The 19489-nt window shown below is 43.4% G+C and overlaps 1 protein-coding gene across 1 annotated transcript in view; it reads left to right on the top strand.

The window, feature by feature from the left end:
- The first annotated feature begins 2131 nt into the window (after positions 1-2131).
- The window catches only part of VEPH1 (ventricular zone expressed PH domain containing 1), a 252596-nt gene continuing 235238 nt past the window's right edge, over positions 2132-19489 (top strand). Inside the window, exons 1-3 of the mRNA XM_066600287.1 lie at positions 2132-2174; positions 12294-12511; positions 14549-14764. Coding sequence (XP_066456384.1) covers positions 12374-12511; positions 14549-14764 — 354 coding nt within the window. The 5' untranslated portion in view covers positions 2132-2174; positions 12294-12373. The remainder of the gene's footprint in view (positions 2175-12293; positions 12512-14548; positions 14765-19489) is intronic.

The raw sequence follows: 19489 nt of genomic DNA, 5'->3' as shown, positions 1-19489 counted from the left end.
ATGTAATGAATGCCAATCAAAAGCTGAAGGTACAAAGATAAATCCCAAGAAGCCTTGAACATGAATAAAACAAAATGTTCTTCATTGAGACATGTCAATGAAACTACATTCTTGTAATTTCTTACAATGAGATATTACTGGACATTTGCTCTGGATGTTTCACCAGTCGTCCGCCATCATATGTGTATCCCATCATCTGCAGTCCTGTTCTTCCACGATCCTTATTTTTTTGGCGAAATTGTTTACCCTCTTCATCACTTACATCACCAAGACAATCTGGAAATCCATCCAAAATGACTGCAGGTCCTACAATCTGATGCTCATTTTACACCCAAGTGTTCAGAAACAGAAGTGAACGTATTCTCCACAAGTTTACCTTTACCATAGCTTGCAGCCTTATAGTTCCCAAGGAAATGCTTTACAACCCTACAAACATGACCACGCACGCCTCAAAGTTGTCCACTGAATCTTGTAAACGCTGGTCTTTCATGAGTTCTCGGATTTGTGGTCCATCGAATTTACCTGCTTTTATCTTCTCCATCGTCATCGCAGGACATTTCCTACATTTGTAACTGCAACACATTTCGTTTCTCTTCAACGTCTTTATACATTGTTTTATCAACCAAAGTTTGATGCGCAGCGGTGGCGATATATACCGTATGTACTAATAGTCAGCAAATACTGGGCGGGAAAATAAAGTAATTATAACAAAAATAGATAATGACATCAGGAATATCCCAAAACCTAGAGCTCCTAGAATGAAATGGATGGGATTTTCGAAATCGGCAGCACAAAAATACTCAGGTCTAAAATTCCAGGCACCATGAAACATTTTTTTTTTGTCGTTCCCCAGTGTAACCATCCTGTATAAATGGCCCTTTCACCGCTGGCTGGCTGGCTTCTCTCTCAGCGCTTCACCTTCTATGTGAGCGGGAAGCGTTTACACAGAATGAGAAGCCAAGTTGTTACACTGACTGAGGTCTTAAACAGCTGGGTGTGATTTCATCCCGTTATGCGACCATTAAAATCCTGGCCACATATTGGGACGAAGCGAAACCACTGATTTCAAATGTTTCATTTTCACAAACGCTATTCTTCTTTGTTAATAGTTTAAAAAGTCAGAGAAAAAAAATCTGGTTCATGACCAAATATGCTTCGTAGCGGTGAGCGTAGTTGTGCTCTCGCCCATCTGTTTAAGCCCTGAAAGTCAACGATAACGGACTGTCCAATAGTGAGCATTTTTTTTTGCATTTTCACTGCATGATACGTTCATTTGAATGAATTCTACGCGCTAACTGTCCCGTGTACATGGCCAGGTTGGCCCTTTGCAATGAATAAGTGGGTTCTGGCTTGCAGTTTGGGCACTCGCCCTCTAAAAGGTTTGCCATCACTGACCTATGTAATCATTTTAGTAGTATTTGTAGAAAGTACATATCTTTTTGGCTCATTATTGCACAATGTCATCATTTCATCTGATGAAAGCAGCACATATCACCTGTTGAAGCTTAGAGGTAACACATGATAAGTTTTCCACTGGAAATATTAAAGTAGTTGAAAAGGTTATTAATTAACAGAGCTAAAAGGAAAATGTTTCTCCTACAACTAAACTACTAGCAGTATAGTGTTTTGCATTAACCCCTTAGTGACGAAGTCTGTTTGCGCCATCATGACCAACGAATGTTTCAGTTAGTTTCATCTTCGCATTCCTAGAGCCATAACTTTTTCATTTCTCCCTCAACATAGACAAATGACAGCTTGTTTTTTCTATGCATTTTTAGTGACATCCTTTTGGGGTACATATAATGTATAACTTTTTTTAGGGGGATTGAGGAAAAATTGGGAGAAATTGCGCCATTTGTTATTTGGATTTCATCTTTACGCCTTTCAGCATGCAAAATAAATGATGTAATAACATTATTCTCTGGGTCAGCACGTTTACGGCAAGTTTCTACATTTTTTTTATGTTTTGCAATTTTTGTAAAAAACTTTCTCTTTTTTCTTTTTTAGATTTGCTTTTGTGTTGCCGAATTCCAAGAAGCATAACATTTTTATTTTCCACCGACTGAGCTCTATAAGGGCTTGTTTTTTGCGGGATAAGTTTTAGCCTTCATTTATCCAATTTTTGGGAACATATAACATTTTGATTCCATTTTGTGCTCCATTTTTTTCTAGAGGTAAGATGAACAAAATCTGCAATTGTTTAATTAAATGTTTTTTTTTATTTTTAACACCTTTCTTTTCTGTTTTTTGTGAGATAGGCAAAATTAGCTATCTTTGCCATGAGCCAGAGGCTAAGCCTCATAGGTCACTGTAGCTGAGAGACCTGCAGGCCAAATTCAAGCCTCTGGGTGCTGTAGAAACCCATCATGACCCTGCTATTGGGGTCCAATAGGTGAAAGAGGGAGCCCCCTTACTCTGTCAGCCTTTTACACGCCACGGTCGCATTGAACACGGCATGTAAAGGATTAAACAGCGGGGATCGGAGGTTTCTCCAATCCCCACTGCTTGAGCAAGTGCTAGGCTGTTATCCAGCAGCTCAGCACCATCTCCCCCTGGCATGGGTGATCTGCGCCAGGCTTCTGAAGCAGCGCAGTAAAAAAAACGATTGCATCAGAATAAAGCCTCTTAATGGCTGCTGTTAAAAGGCACATGGGCAGTCTTTAAGGGGTTAAACCTCTTTTATTGTAATATGTAAAGCAGAACATACTCAACCTTGGCAAAAATGCTTTGAGCACCTCAATTCTAATAATAGTCCAATGAGTCTAATGAATGGCATTAAAAGATATAATCTTGGAAATTGTAATAAACCACATGCCCATAACTGTAGTATGGATTTGTGTGGTTTCACTTGGTATTTATCCATAAGACTGATGTAGAGACTTTGTTCACATCAGCATAGACATTCAGTTTTTTTTTGCAAGATGCAAGATAAGGGAAGCATCTGTCACATGACAGACAGAAATTTCATCCAGTAGACCCCATTGACCATTTTGGGTTGCATCAGGCTTCTACCATCATTTTACTACAAATAATAGCATCCGCTACTTTAGGCCTTGTTCAGACGAGCGCAGTTTACTTGCTGATACAACAGCATGTAAACCACGCTTCTATAGCAACCAATAGGTTGCTATGGAAGCGCTCACATGGAGCTTTTTTACCAGCACAGTGCCGACTCACCTGTCATCTCAGCGCTGCGCCGCTGTCCATGGTGCTGGCCATCGGCTCCTCTGGGAGCCGCAGCAGCACTCTGCCCGCAGCACGGACATGTCAACGAGCTGGTCCACGGAGCACGGAGCAGCTCATTCACCGCAGATTTCCTGTATGATTTCCTTGTCTGAATGAGGCCTTAATGTTTGTTTTTTATTGACAATCTGCAATGGAAATTCCAAAAGTGAACACAGCCTTAGTTTTACCACTTTCCTGTTACACAAAAATCAGTAAGAAACCTGTATGGGAGCCATATAAGTGTTCTGTCCATCCTCAATCTACAGGTGCATCAGTGGGAAGAACAGCTGTTTTTATGACAATCACAAAGAGAACACAAAAGCTGATCAACTGATCAGAAGAGAATAATCAATGCCAATTATCAGTATAGTTTTTATTTTTGTTAATTGCCAATATATTGTGAGCTCAGCATATTCCGTAACTGGGCCTGTATATGCTGGCTTAACCCTTTCCAATCCACTGTCTGACGTCTGAAGAAATTCTGATTGAAGCCTGTACAGCTCCAATGTAGGAAGACATCCAGCGGGGTATTCTTACTGTATATTACTGGCCGCTCTGTTGTCGGGGGGCCTCTCCAGCATGTCACATATCGCAGTACTGGCTCTAGCCAGCAGATGGTGCCATTGTATAATGGCAGAAAGAGAAAGCCCCCTAGGATCCCCTGAATCCAAAATTGGATTGCAAAGGGTTAATATTTGGCCTTATGCATGTAGTGACTCAATGTTCTTCATATAATCTTATGTAAACAAAGTGTGCTGAAATGGTAGCCATGTGAATATTACTTCAAGAGAAACTCAAGGTTTTATGTCTGATTTAAAACAGCTATAACTAAAACAATTCAATGTGACTAAAGACCCTTTTACACACTACGATTATTGCTTAGACAGCCAAACGATTGAACGAATTCCCGACATTTCTGCATAAAATTACTTGCACCAAATCATCTCTTACTTTCCCTCATTAGCTTAAGCAGCTGTTTTTTCAGCAGGACAGGTGTTTATAGGAGGGTTATCTGGCCAGGAGAGGGAGAGAGAGAATGCTCGACACCCGGCGGGTCCATTGAAAAATGCTCGAGTCTCCCATTGACTTCTAGGGGGGTTGTTACTCGAACAGAGCTCTCGAGCATTACAAAAAGCTCGGCTCGAATACCGAGCCCCCGAGCATTTTGGTGCTCGCTCATCTCTAGGTGTGTCTAAATGGGCCTTAAGGACCCTTTTACACGGCAGGATTACTGTGCAAGTCATTGTTAGATCCAGTGATTTGCGCTATAATTGTTACTGTGAGTATAAACGCATGCAGTGCGCAATCACTGATAAATGGTTAGAACCTAACAGCTTGATTGTCGCTGATTGAATCTTTTATCCAGGCCGAAAAAGCATTGTTCATCTGCTGCAAAACGATTTGCTAAATAGAAGGCAGTGGCAGAAGGGTTATGTTTCGAATGACCTACTAAAACTCCCCAAGTATTGTGCAGTCTAAATACATGCCAAGCGAACCATGTGCGATCGCTGTGTCACGGCTGGTTGCATAGTCATTCCATGTAAAAGCACCCTAAGGGCTCGGTCAAACGAGCATTATTTACTTGCTGCTACAGCAGCGAGAAAACAGCGCTGCTATCAGAAACAATGGGTTCCTATGAAGGGCTCACATGGACCTTTTTTAGAAGCGCAGAATATGCGCGTCCAACAAAGAAAGCGAGTGCAAACTTGAATGTCAGCTTCATGGTGCGCCAAAGTGCAGCATGCTTTCCATAGGCTCCTATGGGAGCCGTGAAAGCACGCAGTCCCCACGCTAGCTAGAGGCAGCCTGTTCACGCGATCTTTACACGGCTGTTAGCAGCATGGTTTACTCCTTGCTTAGCAGCGAGTAAACAATGCTTGTCTGACTGAGCCCTTAGGCTGGATTCACATGGACATATTTGCGCAAACATCTGTCCACGAAAAATTGTGTGCACAATGTGCAGAAAACAGAACCGATTGATTTCAATGGGTTCGTTCACATGCGCGTATTTGACATGTGCAATTTGTTAACGCAAAAAATTTTTTGTGTAGCGCAATAACATGCAGGGTCCCCACCATACTCTCAGGATCAAATCAATTATAAGGCTATCGGGGGGGTCTCCTCTCATAGTTCTCTCTATGTACCACAAGGTTAGTTTAAAGGATTCATTAATAGCCTTCCTCACTTGCCGGCGTAACCCCATTCTTTTGAATGGATTCATATACACGAGAAATGAGTTGTGGGAAAAAATCATGGCATGCTCTATCTTATCAAGTTTCTCGGAATGTCTTGCCCATTGATTTAAATGGCAGCTTTAATGCACCGCATTGCTCTTGCATGCCGTGCAATGTGCATGTGAGTGCGTTGCTAGCTTTCCCATTGAAACCAATGAAAACACTTCCAATCCTCTTGTGAAACTCACACAAAACGATCATAACTTCGCAGAAGCAAAGCAATTTTTTATTAAAAAATGCTTCGCATCCACAGGTAAATAGCATGTGTGTAAGTAGCCTGAGGCTGGGCTAACAGGGCTGTATGCAGATGTCATATGCGCCTTGCCGTGACCCTGTGTAATTGTATTGAGCATGACCACATACTCACACAGGCGGTCATGCGCAGTACAACTTTGTTTATATTATCCGTACCATGGCTTAGCAATGATGCTGCTACCCGCTGCCCATGCTCAGTGTAATTGCGTATGGGCTGCGGGTATATCCGTGACCATAGAGTACAATGAGCTCTATGTTAGCGGATATCCAGGGTAAAATAGAACATGCTGCGTTATATTTTCTGTAAGAGGATTATGCAATTCTGACCCGCTAATGTGAGCAGAATTGTGTAATTCAATGCATTTGAATGAACAATATATTACCGCGGATCAAACGGTTGCAGAATCTGCAATCCAAATCCGATCATGTGAGACCAGCCTAAATGAGTGATTTTGGTGAGATTTGTAATACACAGGGCAGGAAAATGGCACGGACATGCGATCAAGTACAGATATAGCAGATTTTAACTTGTCTGTGATAACGGATATCACAAGAATCCAGTTTTTCTTCACCGCAGACACGTTAAAAACGCTTACTGTTGCCCTCATCCACTCTCGGCTCGATTATTGCAACTCGTTGCTGATCGGCCTCCCCTGCACCATCCACCCCCTCCAATCTATCCTGAATGCGGCAGCCAGGCTTATCTTCCTGTCCAGCCGCTACTCGGACACCTCTGCCCTGTGCCAGTCACTGCACTGGCTGCCCGTTAAATACAGAATTCAATTCAAACTCACTACCTTCATCCACAAAGCCCTCCACAGCGCACCGCCCCCCTATATTGCCTCCTTCATCTCAATCCATCACCCAGCCAGGGCTCTCTAGTCTGCTAACGAAACTAGACTGCGCGCCCCTCTGAATCGAACTTCTCATTCCCGCCTCCAAGACTTCTCCAGAGCAGCAGCAATCCTCTGGAACGCACTACCAAAGGCTACCCGAGCAATCCAGGACTCGCAGAACTTCAGGCGTGCTCTAAAAACGCACCTCTTCAGGGAGGCATACCGCATTCCCTAAACAAACCCCTCTGTACGCCGCCCGATAACATGCTCCCTGACCTACTGACTGCAATCCCTGCTAGCCACCATCAACTGCCCCTGCAGTGATTCCATTTCTGCCATCACACAGCTAAATGTCTGACCATTGTCTATGTGTATAGCATCCCCCACTCTCCACCTCGCCATACTGTGCACATCTCCAGCCCCTTTACCTTCTGTATCACCCCATTACTTGTAGTATGTAAGCTCGTTGGAGCAGGACCCGCACCCCTATTGTTTCCATCAACTGATTACTATGTAACCGTGGTGCTGTAATGTTTGTACTTTTGTCTTTCTGTATCCCCTGTCTATGTAAGCGCTGCGGAATATGTTGGCGCTATACAATTAAAGATTATTATTACTTGTCATAGAATGTTATCTTATCTTAAGCCATAAAACAGCTATTGTTCTCTTATCTTAACACAACACAACAAAAGCCTTTCTAAAGTAATTGAAGGGTAAACAAGCTGTGGCAAAAAAAGTTATCATAAGGCCTTATTCACCTGTATACGCAGCTATTGGAGCTGTGTACAAAAATCGCCACCATGTGAAGCATTGGATTAGAGGATGCAGGGGATGCATTTGCACCCGGGCGCAGGAGCCTTAAGGGGCCCATAAGGCTTCTCCTATCAATATAGGGAGCCCAGTACTATTCAATTACGCAGCATGTCAATTCTTTTCTCGTTTCTATGGAGAGAGAAAGCCGCACTGGAATGCTGACGGCGAAGCCGCTCCAAAACCCGCGTCTAAAGGCTGGGGGTTTTGAAACTGCGCTTTTACACTTCGCTGGAATTCCGTCCCATGTGACCCCAGCCTTACAGCTTTTGCATTGCGACCCAGGAGCTTCAAGTTACACCTCTGCGTTAAGCGGTTAAGAGAAGTTGGGGGGCCGCAAGATAAACTTTTGCACCCTGGCCCATGAGCCTTTAGCTATGCCTCTGATTGGATTCCAATGGGTTTATTCACATGAGTGATTATTAGCTGCGTAAAAGAATCACGTCGGGAATAATAGGACATAGCCGATTAAAAATGGCGACCGATTTTATATGGTGCGTGAAAAGATAGGTCTTGCCCTATCTTTTGCCAGAATGCACTGGAGGCTCCCATAGGCGTCTCTGGGAGCTGAAAAAAGGGGAGGGTAGGGAGTTTAGGGGTAGGAAGCATTAGAAGTAATTCCAAGGATTTCTGTAGACCTAAGGATTTCCACGCTGCTGCATATATTTTTGCTAATAATATGCAGCTGTCCATGTGAATTCTCAAACAATTGAGAATGGATGAGAATTGCATCACATTCGCATTGTTCCCTGTTGAAGCAAAAACACATTGTGCAATTTTTTTTTCTGCTCCCATAGGGAAGAATGGGCAATTCTTCAACAGAATCACCCAAAAATAGGACATTCTACAATTTTCCTCTCGTATTGCTTCTTTGTGCAGCACTGCACTAGAAAAATCACACATGTAAATGCATGCATTAATAAACAATCAGTTGTTTCCCAGCGTGATTCCTGTGTATATTATAAAGGCCCGTTTAGACACACAGATGATTGCTCAAAAAATGGCTTCTGAGCGATCATTTTGCATAATCTACTAATAGGTACTAATGCCTATTAGTACCAATTAGTAGCGTGTGAGCCGCCGCTTTTCTATGAATAAATTCCTTTTGTTCTGCTGGTGGGGCTGACAGCTGAGAATAGCTGAGACAATGCAGTCAGCTGTTCTCAGCGGTCCCCGGGCAGAACACAGTGTGCGGTCCATCTTATCAGCTGCTCTGCTGAATTACTGTTTTCAAGCCAAACTAAAATCCATCGTTCAGCAGAAAACGGAAAGATGGGCACATTTATGCACAATGATTATCACTCAAAAGATGGCTTTTGAGTGGATTTTGAACGATAATTGTTGTGTCTAAATGGGTCTTACCACACAAAAATCTTGTGGGAAAATCACCAGTGTAAATGCACCCTTAAGGGCCCCTTCACATGAACATATGCACAAAGAAACTTGTCATCTTTGTGCTTGCAGAGACAGTTTACATAAGTACAAGACACCTCCCCCCAGCCTTAATTTTAAAGGCTATTTAACATAATGACTTCTGGATGTGTTCTGCTTCCTGCAGAATTGCTCAGCCTATTGCACAATAGCATGCATATTGAATGCGCATTTGCGCATCTCCCATAGACTTCTATGGGGGCCTTTTGTGCACAAATGCACACAGAAATAGAGCATGCTGTTTTTTTTCGCGCACGTGAAAAAGAATAGTGAGAGTGAACCCATTGAAATCAATGGGCTCTATTCTCTGTGTATTGCTTGTGCAAATATGCTTGTGTGAAGGGGCCCCAAGGCATAGTCTTTGATATTTTGAAAACTGGCAAACATCTCTGCCTGGAGAACTTTCTCTCTTGCTTTTCTCACAGAACTTATAATGATAGATTCCCGCTCAGTGTAAAAGCTTTCAACCGTCATTCACACTTTTCAGGGTGACTAATTGGATGATAACTGCTCAGTGTAAAGGTTAATTGCTCAGTGTGACGGTACCCTAAGGCCAGGTTTACACTGCCATAAGCGGACAACGCAGTGAGGCTGCCGCAGCGTTTTACAGCTGTGAACCCAGCCGTGACCCTGCATACGGCTACGTATGGCAGCGAAACTGTACTGTGCATGACCGCATACTTATGCAGGCCGTCATGCACAATACACCTGCTTTTTTTTTTTTAATTTCCCACGCCATTGCTTAGCGATGACGCGTATACCTGCGGCCCATGTAATTGCGTATGGGCTGTGGGCATATACGTGACAATAGAGAACAATGGGTTCTATCTCGCGTTTATACGTGGCAGAATAGAACATGCTGCCTTCTATTTTGCTCTTGAGGATTATGCAACTCTAACACGCTAATGTGAGCGGAACTGCATAAGCCATTGTAATTGATTGCCTGCGAGCTGCCGCGTATCACATGGGCGGACAGAGACCACGTATTACACAAATCCAATACGCTCGTTTGAGCCCAGCCTAACATATTAAAAGACATTTTAAACTTTACTGTATCTGTACTTGCATTATCACCCAATTATTGATAATAGTAAAGTGAATACTACAATTATAGAACTTACCACTAATAGCAGGATGTTTTTCAACAAATAGAACAGATTTGGGTTGAAAGCGTTCTTAGGGTGCATTCAGACTACCGTATATCGGCCGGGTATTCACGCCAGCCAATATACGGCGTCTCTCTCTGCAGGGGGAGGAGGCTGGAAGAGCCGGGAGCAGTGCTCTGAGCTCCCGCCCCTCTCTGCCAACTCCCCACCCCCTCTCCGCCCCTCTGCACTATTTGCAATGAGGGGAGGCAGGATGGGGGCGGAACTAATTCCCTGAACTTAGCCCCACCCCTGTCCCACCTCCTTTCATTGCAATTAGTGCAGAGGGGCGGAGAGGGGGTGGAGAGTTGGCGGAGAGGGGGCAGGAGCTCAGAGCACTGCTCCCAGCTCTTCCAGCCTCCCCCCCCTGCAGAGAGAGACACCGTATATCGGCTGGCGTGAATACCTGGCTGATATACGGTCGTCTGAATGCACCCTTATACGGTTCCGCATCAAAGTGACCAAATTACTGTTCTTTTTTTTTTTTTTTACTTATAATCATTATTTTCAGTTGATCCCTAAATGGCAGCCTATTTTGACTAATCTAAGCAACCTTATCTACGCTAATTCGCCCCTACATCCTACACAATAGCCTGTTTTGTCATATATTTCTGTAACATTATCTTCTGTAATATAAGGCATTATGAACTCCATTAACAAAAAATAAACTTTTCCTGACAACATAAAGTAAGGTTATAATAGTAGCAGACATGTTTTAAAGGTACGGTCCATGATTAGAAAAACAGCTCCACACCTGTCCACAGGTTGTGTATATAATTATGGCTCACCTCTATTCAGTTCATTGCAACTGAGCTGCTAAACTAGACATAACCAGCTGATTAAAGTTTTTTTTCCAAAACTAAGGCATATTCACTGGTCAGATGTCTACTGAGTCCATCCCAGACGCTCTGGTTCCTGTCATTGCGCACCAGAAAGTTACTGCAGCGCTCACATGCTATTGAAGGTGCACATGACTATTCAGCTAATCACAGACTTCAGCAGTCACATGCTGTTTATGGCAGAATCACTGCTCAGACCTGTGATTGGCTGAGCAGTCATGTGCACAATGAATGGCACAGAAATGCTGCAGCAACGTCATGGTTTTGGAGCGACTGTGATGGAACCAAGGGACTTCTGAACAGTGAGTATGCCTTCATTTGTTCTTTTGTGCCCTCCACAGCCTTCGGCCATTATTTTTTCAAGCAACTAGGGCTTATATTTCAAGCCCTTCCCCCAAAATCCGTGCAGGGGTTGCCTTTATCCCATTGCTCTCAATTGGGGTGGCAGCAGCGACTACCCCATTGAAAGCAATGGCATAGCATCACCTCCTCGGCCACAGCTATGGCGGGGGATTCTTTTGTCCCCGCTGCAGTCCCCTCATCATTGAACATTGTGATAGCTGTGGCAGGGGATTCTTTCGTCCCCGCTGCAGTCCCCTCATCATTGAACACTGTGATAGTGCTGTCAAAGTGTTCAGTGATGAGGGGACTACCCGCGGGGACGAAAGAATTCCCTGCCACAGCTGTCACAGTGTTCAATGAGGAGGGGACTACCCGCGGGGATTAATGGAATCCTCGGAGAGTCCCCTCATCCCCGCGGGGACTAAGGGGTCAACAACGGGACATTTAAAAGATGGCCAGAACCTTTTAAATGCCCTGCTGTAAGCAGCGGGGAAGCTATTCCCTGCGCAGGAGTTTCCATTAACTCCTGCTCCCATAGGAGTCAATGGAAACTCCTGCAAAACGCGCACCTATGTCCTATTTTTTTGGCCTTGCAAGTTGGCTCTTTTGATGTGAATGAAGCTAAGCTGCAATACGACACATAACCTGTGGACAGGTAGGCAGCCACATCCATGTATTATGGCCGCTAGCTGCTGCCAACAAGTCCTCTCACAACCACCTCCTGTAGGTAGTAGTCAGCAGCATTCCATGTCTCCTCTGTGTAACAGATGCTGCACCATCCTCCTGACTATCAGTGCCAACCATAGGGCATGTGTGTGCATCACCCATCCAAGATGACAGCAGCTATTTTCTAGCTACCTAATGCATAGTGATCACGTGAACAATGCTAGCCAATCAGAGAGCAGGTATAGAGCACTGCTAGTCTAAACACTACCAATGCACTGTGGGGATTAAGTAGTCTGAAGATTACATCAGCCATCTCGGATGACTAAAAACAGGACCCAGAACTAGTGGATCCAAGGGGCATCAGCACAGAAGACCAACAGCAAGTAGTATAATTGTCTCCTTTGATCCTAGAACAATATTTTGTCCTGAAACCGGAGGGATCGCGTGTAGATATATATATGTCTGTGTGTTCAGTGTTACTAATTGTATTGTTTTATGTCTCTATTCCAGTATAAAGAAGAAAAGGAAATGTTAGATCTTGCTTTGTAAATGGATGGATGTAAAGCCTGTCTATGGAGTAAGTAACAGCCATGCACCATTTGTTCCAGTTGGTATTGGAACAGAAGGATCTATCTAGAGCAGGAGATTTATTCTCCTTAGATGATTTTGACATTGAAGACAGCTTGTCCGAAGCCCTGAATCAAATAAAGTTAATATCGTCTTCTCCGGTGAGTACAGTGTTTATACCTCATTAATAGAGATGAGCGCGCATACTCGCTAAGGGCAATTACTCGATCGAGCATTGCCCTTAGCGAGTACCTGCCCGCTCGGAAGAAAAGATTCGGCTGCCGATGCGGGTGAGAGGTGAGTTGCGGCAGTGAGCAGGAGAGTGGGGGGAGAGAGGGAGAGAGAGATCTCCCCTCTGTTCCTCGCCGCTCTCTCCCGCCGCTCCCCGCCCGCCGCCGGCAGCCGAACCTTTTCTTCCGAGCGGGCAGGTACTCGCTAAGGGCAATGCTAACGGTATTCTTTAACTAAAATCTTCACATCCAAAACATCAACTACAGTTTTTAAAAGCTTTCAAATGGTAAAGTAAAGGCCTCAAATAGTTCATGATATGTCTTGTTTTTGTATCATGATATAGCACCCATATGTATATTGATAAACCAACATATTGGAGTATATTGACTATCTGAGAAATACATAACAAGGGGAGAATACACCCATCCTTACATTATACAGCAAAGTATAGGGTTCTACTGTATTTGCAAAGCTAGCACTTCTATTGCACAACCATATGCACTGTAATAAAAGGGAGATATCAATGTACATGGACATACGGACATGTTTGCTTTGAAGGTGTGGGCACTTGTATCCTGCAAATTTCCTGTGCAATACCAATAAACTGCGGCAGAACTAAATCTGTCATTCTGCCAATAGTTCTTCAGCACTATGTAGTTCATACAGGGTGGTTTAAGATTATTCAGCTTGCCACAGATAACTCATCTTAGTTATGATGAATGACACTCAGCTCTACTTCGGACATGGAGTATTTCTCTTTTTGCACCACTAGAGGCCAGCATTGAAACATGATTTGCCTATAAGCTAATAGATTTATAAAATAATGCTCTTACTAAAGACATAGGGGGGATTTATTACATGGATTTTGCTGGAGCCTATGTTGCCATGATTTGAAACTAATTTATAACAGTGTCACACAGTGATAATATATTAATCACATCTTTAAATCTTTAGAGATGTATACTCAGTTTTTACTATATACCTCCTGGAGTGAAATTGTGACAAATTTTGCAATTTTTAAAAAATTTGCTCCTATGGGAGTCAATGACAGTGGCCAGAGAAAAGAGGTGGGAGGGAGTTTAGCAGTGTGACTGCTTAACTCCCTCACCCTTCTTTTCTCCTTTCTGCCCCTTGGCCCTGTTTGCCCATTGCTGGCTGTGGACAAGGGGCGGGAGCTCAGCTCTACCCCTGCCCCGCCCACTCCCATTGCAAACAGCCGGAGGGGAGGAGAAAGGAGGTGAGCTGTCAAGGGGAAGGGGAGAGAAGAGGAGGGGACAGCTTAGCAGAACTCAGCTGTCTTCCCCAACCTGACGGCATATAAACCGAGCCCGTGCATCACATGGTAGCGTATATCGGCCGCCCGTGAAAACGCCGTCCGATATACGCTCGTGTAAATAAGCACTTATTCTATAGACATTAAATGGGATATTCAAAAATCCATTCAAAAACATTTCTTCAGTTAGTTTTGACTAAAGGGTTTTCCTGCGTTTTTCTCAATATAGGTCATCAATAGTTGAGGCCCACTGTTCTGAATTTATGTCAATCAGCTGATTGAAGTGATAACGGTGCTCCTGTGAGCACTGCTGTCACTTCAGTCCATACCAGGCATAGTGCCATAATGCCATCAAACCCATCCACTTGAAAAGGACTGACCAATGAACATGACATCTCAGGCCTGAGGAGAGGCTACTGCCCTCACCCAAGCACCGCGTCCTCTTCCATCAGCTGATTGGCAGGGATTCCATGCGGTGGATCCTCACTGATCAACTATTAATGACCTATCTTGAGGCTGCTCCATTCTGTTCAGTGTGGAATCCATCAGTGGAGCTTCCTGATGCCTCGGTCTGTAGCTTCTAAAATGTTGTTCCTGGTTTCATTAAGAAGTTGTCACTCTGTGCTATGTGTTGAGCTTACTTGTAATCAATCATGTTTTAATAATGATTATACATGTTCTATAAAAATAACAGGATTACCAAAGTAATGACAATGATCAAGCAGTTATAGAGATCTGTATCACACGTATCACCACAGCGATTAGAGAGACAGATTCTATTGAGAAGCATGGGAAAGCTCTGGTGTCATTGTGGGAGTCATGTCTGGAGCATAATCTGAAGCCAGCTACAAAAGATGAAGATACGCCTCATGCAAAGATTGCATCAGACATAATGAGCTGTATACTACAAGTGAGTACATGTAGCAGTTCTACTATCTTTTACTACATTTTGTAGACTAATGTTATCTCTTCCAGTCAAAAATTCCAAATTCTGAATCTTTTACTCTTAATTAGTGATGAACGAGCATACTCGCTAAGGGCAATTGCTCGAGCGAGCATTGCCATTAGCGAGTACCTGCCCGCTCGAGAGACAAGGTTCGGGTGCCGGCGGGGGGCAGGGAGCAGCGGGAGAGAGCGGGGAGGAACGGAGATCTCTCTCTCCCTCTCCCCCCCCCCCCCCCCGCTCCCCCCTGTTGACTGCCCCCAACTCACCGCTCCCCTGTGCCGGCACCCGAACCTTGTCTCTCAAGCGGGCAGGTACTCGCTAAGGGCAATGCTCGCTCAAGCAATTGCTCTTAGCGAGTATACTCGCTCATCTCTACTCTTAATGCCAGGGCTACACCTAAACCTCTTGTAGTAAGGCCTGGCACACATGTTCCAGCCACACTGCGACTGAGGTGTATCTGCAATGTGTCCCAAACTGCACCTACACAGGTATTGGTGCAGTTTTCAAAATGACGGTAGTTAAAAGCAAGTTTAATTGCCAATGGTGACATGTTTATGCAGCTAAACAGCAGTTTACATTGCAGCTATTAAACTATGCCAACCTCCATGTTGGTGCAGTTTTGGGCATATTACAGGCACACCTCAGCTGCATTGTGTAAGCCCAGCCTGAGGCTTTTTCTAAAAAAATGTGATCAAAACCTTAACAAGCGATTTTTTTTTTTCAAGACATTTAAAAGTGATTTTCCTTAGGGGCCTTTACACTTGCAGTAAAAATCGCGCAATTTCTGCACGATGCGAGAGTGAGTGAAAACTCAGAATCAGGAAAGCAATAATTTTCAATGGTTTCATTCCCATTTGAGATGTTTTTACTCATGTGATGTGGAGTGGAAAAAAATCCCAGCATTTCCTATCTTTCTGCGTTTTTTTTTTTGCAAATCTCCCATTGTTTCCCTATGGAGCCTCCTTTTTATCGCACCACAAAGCACAAACTTTCAATTTTCGTGCGATGCGTTTTTAACATTAGAAAGTCCTATTATCTTTCTCTTGAGAAAATTGTGTCTATATTCCTATATATAGATTTTTGAGCTTTTTCCTGCAAAAGCATCACTGCTGCTCAGGAATCGCAGGAACAAATGCGCGATTTTGCAGCGCATTTCTCCCGGCAAAATCACAATCGCCAGTGTGAAGGAGCCCTTATACTCTATGGAGGAAATTTTTAAATAGCATGTTGCGATTGAAGAAAGAAATCGCTGGCGACTAACTTTACTAGAGTGATGATGACGAGTTTCTCAAGCTCCTCAATGCATTCCCGTGCACAACTTTTTTTTTTGTGCTGAGCAATAAAAAGTTAAGGTATAGATTCAGCCTAAAGGGATTGTCCTGGATTAGAAACATAAGCCTGCTTTCCTCTAAAGTCAGCATGTGTAGCACTGTTTCTGGAAGAAATCATGCTTTTCTAATCCTGGACAAAAATATTAAAGTGTCAGAAAAAGTGTGTGGTATTTCAGAGTCATGCTGAACTCAACTCTAGCACTTCAAACTCAAGTTTACTAGGGAATAGAGGAATACTTTAACCCCTTAGTGACAGCCCTATCGTAAAACTACGTCCTGCTGTTGCAGGACGTGTATGGAGGGAGGTAGCGGCGCTATCTCCCTCCATACAGCGCGGGCATCAGCTGTTTATTACAGCTGACACCCGCGGGCAATAGCTGCGCTCGGCCGGTCGGCCGATCGCGGCTATAAATGCCGCTGTCAATTCTGACAGCGGCATTTAAATCCCCCGAACGCTGTTTGGGGGTCCCGCACGGCCCCCCTGGGGGAGCCGTGCAGGTATCATGGTAGCTGGGGGCCTAATGAATGGCCCCAGGGCTGCCTTAGCAGACTGCCTATCAAGCCATCCACACAGGGTGGCTTGAAAGACTGCCTGTAAAAAAGCATGTTAAAGTCCCCCAGGGGAATTCAAAGTAATGTAAAAAAAATAATCAATAAAGTTTTTTTAATTGTTAAAAAAAAAAAGTTATAAAAGTTTAAATCACCCCCCTTCTGCCATATCCATTATTAAAAAAATCAAAATCATAAAATAAAAATATATATTTGATATCGCCGCGTCCGTAAAAGTCCGTATTATCAAAGTAGTGCATTATTTTTCCCACACGGTGAACGTCGTCTGAAAAAAAAAATAAAGAACGCCAGAAATACACTTTTTTAGTTACCCTGTCTCCCAGAAAAAACGCAATAAAAAGCGATCAAAAAGTCGTATGTATTCCAAATTGATACTATCGGAAACTTCAGGACATCCCGGAAAAAATTAGCCCTTGCTCAACTACGTCGACGAAAAAATAAAAAAGGTATTGCGCGCACAAAATGACCGCAGAAAATAATTGAAAAAAATTAAATATCTTTTAAAAAAAAATAAAAGTACTACAGCAAAAATAATACTATACAAGTTTGGTATCGTAGCAATCGTACCGACCCATAGAATAAAAATATCAGGTCGTTTTTGTTGCAATTTGTGTGCTGTAGAAACAGGACGCACCGAAAGATGGTGGAATGTCGTTTTTTTTCCATTTCTCTCCGCTAAGAATTTTTAAAAAGTTTTTCAGTAAATTATATGGTACAATAAATAGTGCCATTGAAAAATACAACTCATCCTGCAAAAAACAAGCCCTCATACAGCGACGTCGATGGATAAATTAAGGAGCTACGATTTTTTAAAAGGCAGTAGGAAAAAACAAAAATGGAAAAAAGCAAAAAAGCTCCGTCGCTAAGGGGATAAATCATCAGAAAATGACATTGTTTAAATCAAGTTTTTATGTTAAAAATATGTTATGCTTTTTATTTTCCATGTTACTATCTATTTAAAAAATTCCTAAAATCCTGCAGTTTTTACACTGACCACTAAGCTTAAAGGGGTTCTATCATTAAAAAAAGAAATCAGTACTTCCCTATTCCTCCCCCCGTCAGTCTTCTTACTGCATCTTCTCCTCGCTGATATTCTCCTGTCTCCTGCAGTCCCCCGGGTTACCTCACCTTCTGCTGGCTGGATCCTCTTCTTCCTGTGACAAAGCATCCATTGCCGTCATTCTCCTTCCTGCAGGGCAGTGTATGTTACGTCACTAGTAAAGATGAGTGAGCAGGCTCGTTTAAGGCAGATACTCGGGCGAGTATCGCTCTTCTCGAGTAACTGAATACTTTATGAACACTCACTGCGAGACAGCGTGCATGCGCAATCTCGGCAATAGCTGGGCATTCCCTGCTAGGCTGTGAATACTACGTCACTAGTGTCGTAACATACACTGACCAGGAAGAAGAATGCAGAGAAGGGACACCCTTACTGTGCCTAGAGAGAGCTGGCTGGAGGGTGGGATGGGTGTGACTAACCTGCAGCTCATGAGTATCCAGGACTACTTTAAAGGGGTTGTCTCACGCCGAAACGGGTTTTTTTAAATTTAATAGGCCCCCCGTTCGGCGCGAGACAAACCCGATGCATGTGTTAAAAAAAAAAAAGGGTAGTACTTACCCGAATCCCCGCACTGCGGCGACTTCTTCCTTCTTCTTACTTACCTTAGTAAGATGGCCGCCGGGATCTTCACTGTGAGGTCCATTGCGATTCCAGCCTCCTGATTGGCTGGAATCGGCACACGTGACGGGGCGGAGCTACAAGGAGCCGCTCTCCGGCACGAGCGGCCCCATTCAGAAGGCAGAAGACTGCACAGCGCAAGCGCGTCTAAAATCGCCAGAAGAGACGATTTTAGACGGATCCATGGAGACGAGGATGCCAGCAACGGAACAGGTAAGTGAATAACTTCTGTATGGCTCATAATTAATGCACGATGTACATTACAAAGTGCATTAATATGGCCATACAGAAGTGCATAACCCCACATGCTTTCATGAGACAACCCCTTTAAGTAGTTCTCTGTACATGTGCTATTGATATAATGTAAGTTTCTCCAAAACTACTGCACAGATCCACACAGTAGAAATATCACTGTAATCAGAGTGACAGGCATAACCCTGTGGTGCTCTCAATGAGGTCTGCAAGAAGATGGTGACAAAGTCTCTTTAATTTGCACAGCCTGGAGGAAAAAAATGGGGACATGACCAAAACCCTTAACTATGTTAAAGGTATAAATAAGGTTCAGGAGGAAGTTTTGTTTTATAAGAAACTAAACACAAGAAAAAGGAGGCTCAATCTAAAATTAGTTGATGGAAAGATGAGAACTTGAAGCAATGTCAGAAAATATAACTTTACTGAAAGAGTAGTAGATGCTTGGAACAAACGTCCGGCCGATGTGGTAGGAAGATCAACAAGATGTAAGGGGATAACATATATCTATTCTAAGGAAGAAACAAAAAGGAAATAATATAAGGGCAGACTAGATCGATCGTGTGTTGTGCTGTCAATCTCCTATCTTTCTGACATGGCATTATGTGCATCATGTCTATGAATTTGGCACAGGCTGCAGGAGAGAGAGATATTGTCACACCACTTGGATGGTGTCTCAGTCTCAAAAAGTCTTTCCCAATAGGCCTCATCTATGAAATGCATTTACTGTGCATCAGAAAACACTAGCTTTTTGCCCATAGTAGCCAAATACATAGCAGCTTTATTTTCTTTAATTGCTCTGGAAAAATGACAGCCGCTCTGTGATTGGTTACTGTCTACAACTAGGGCCATTTTTCTATT

Source organism: Eleutherodactylus coqui, chromosome 1, assembly GCF_035609145.1.
Source record: "Eleutherodactylus coqui strain aEleCoq1 chromosome 1, aEleCoq1.hap1, whole genome shotgun sequence".
Lineage (NCBI taxonomy): Eukaryota > Metazoa > Chordata > Amphibia > Anura > Eleutherodactylidae > Eleutherodactylus > Eleutherodactylus coqui.
Note: the sequence above shows the minus strand (reverse complement) of the source record. Positions and strands in the feature narration are given on the sequence as shown.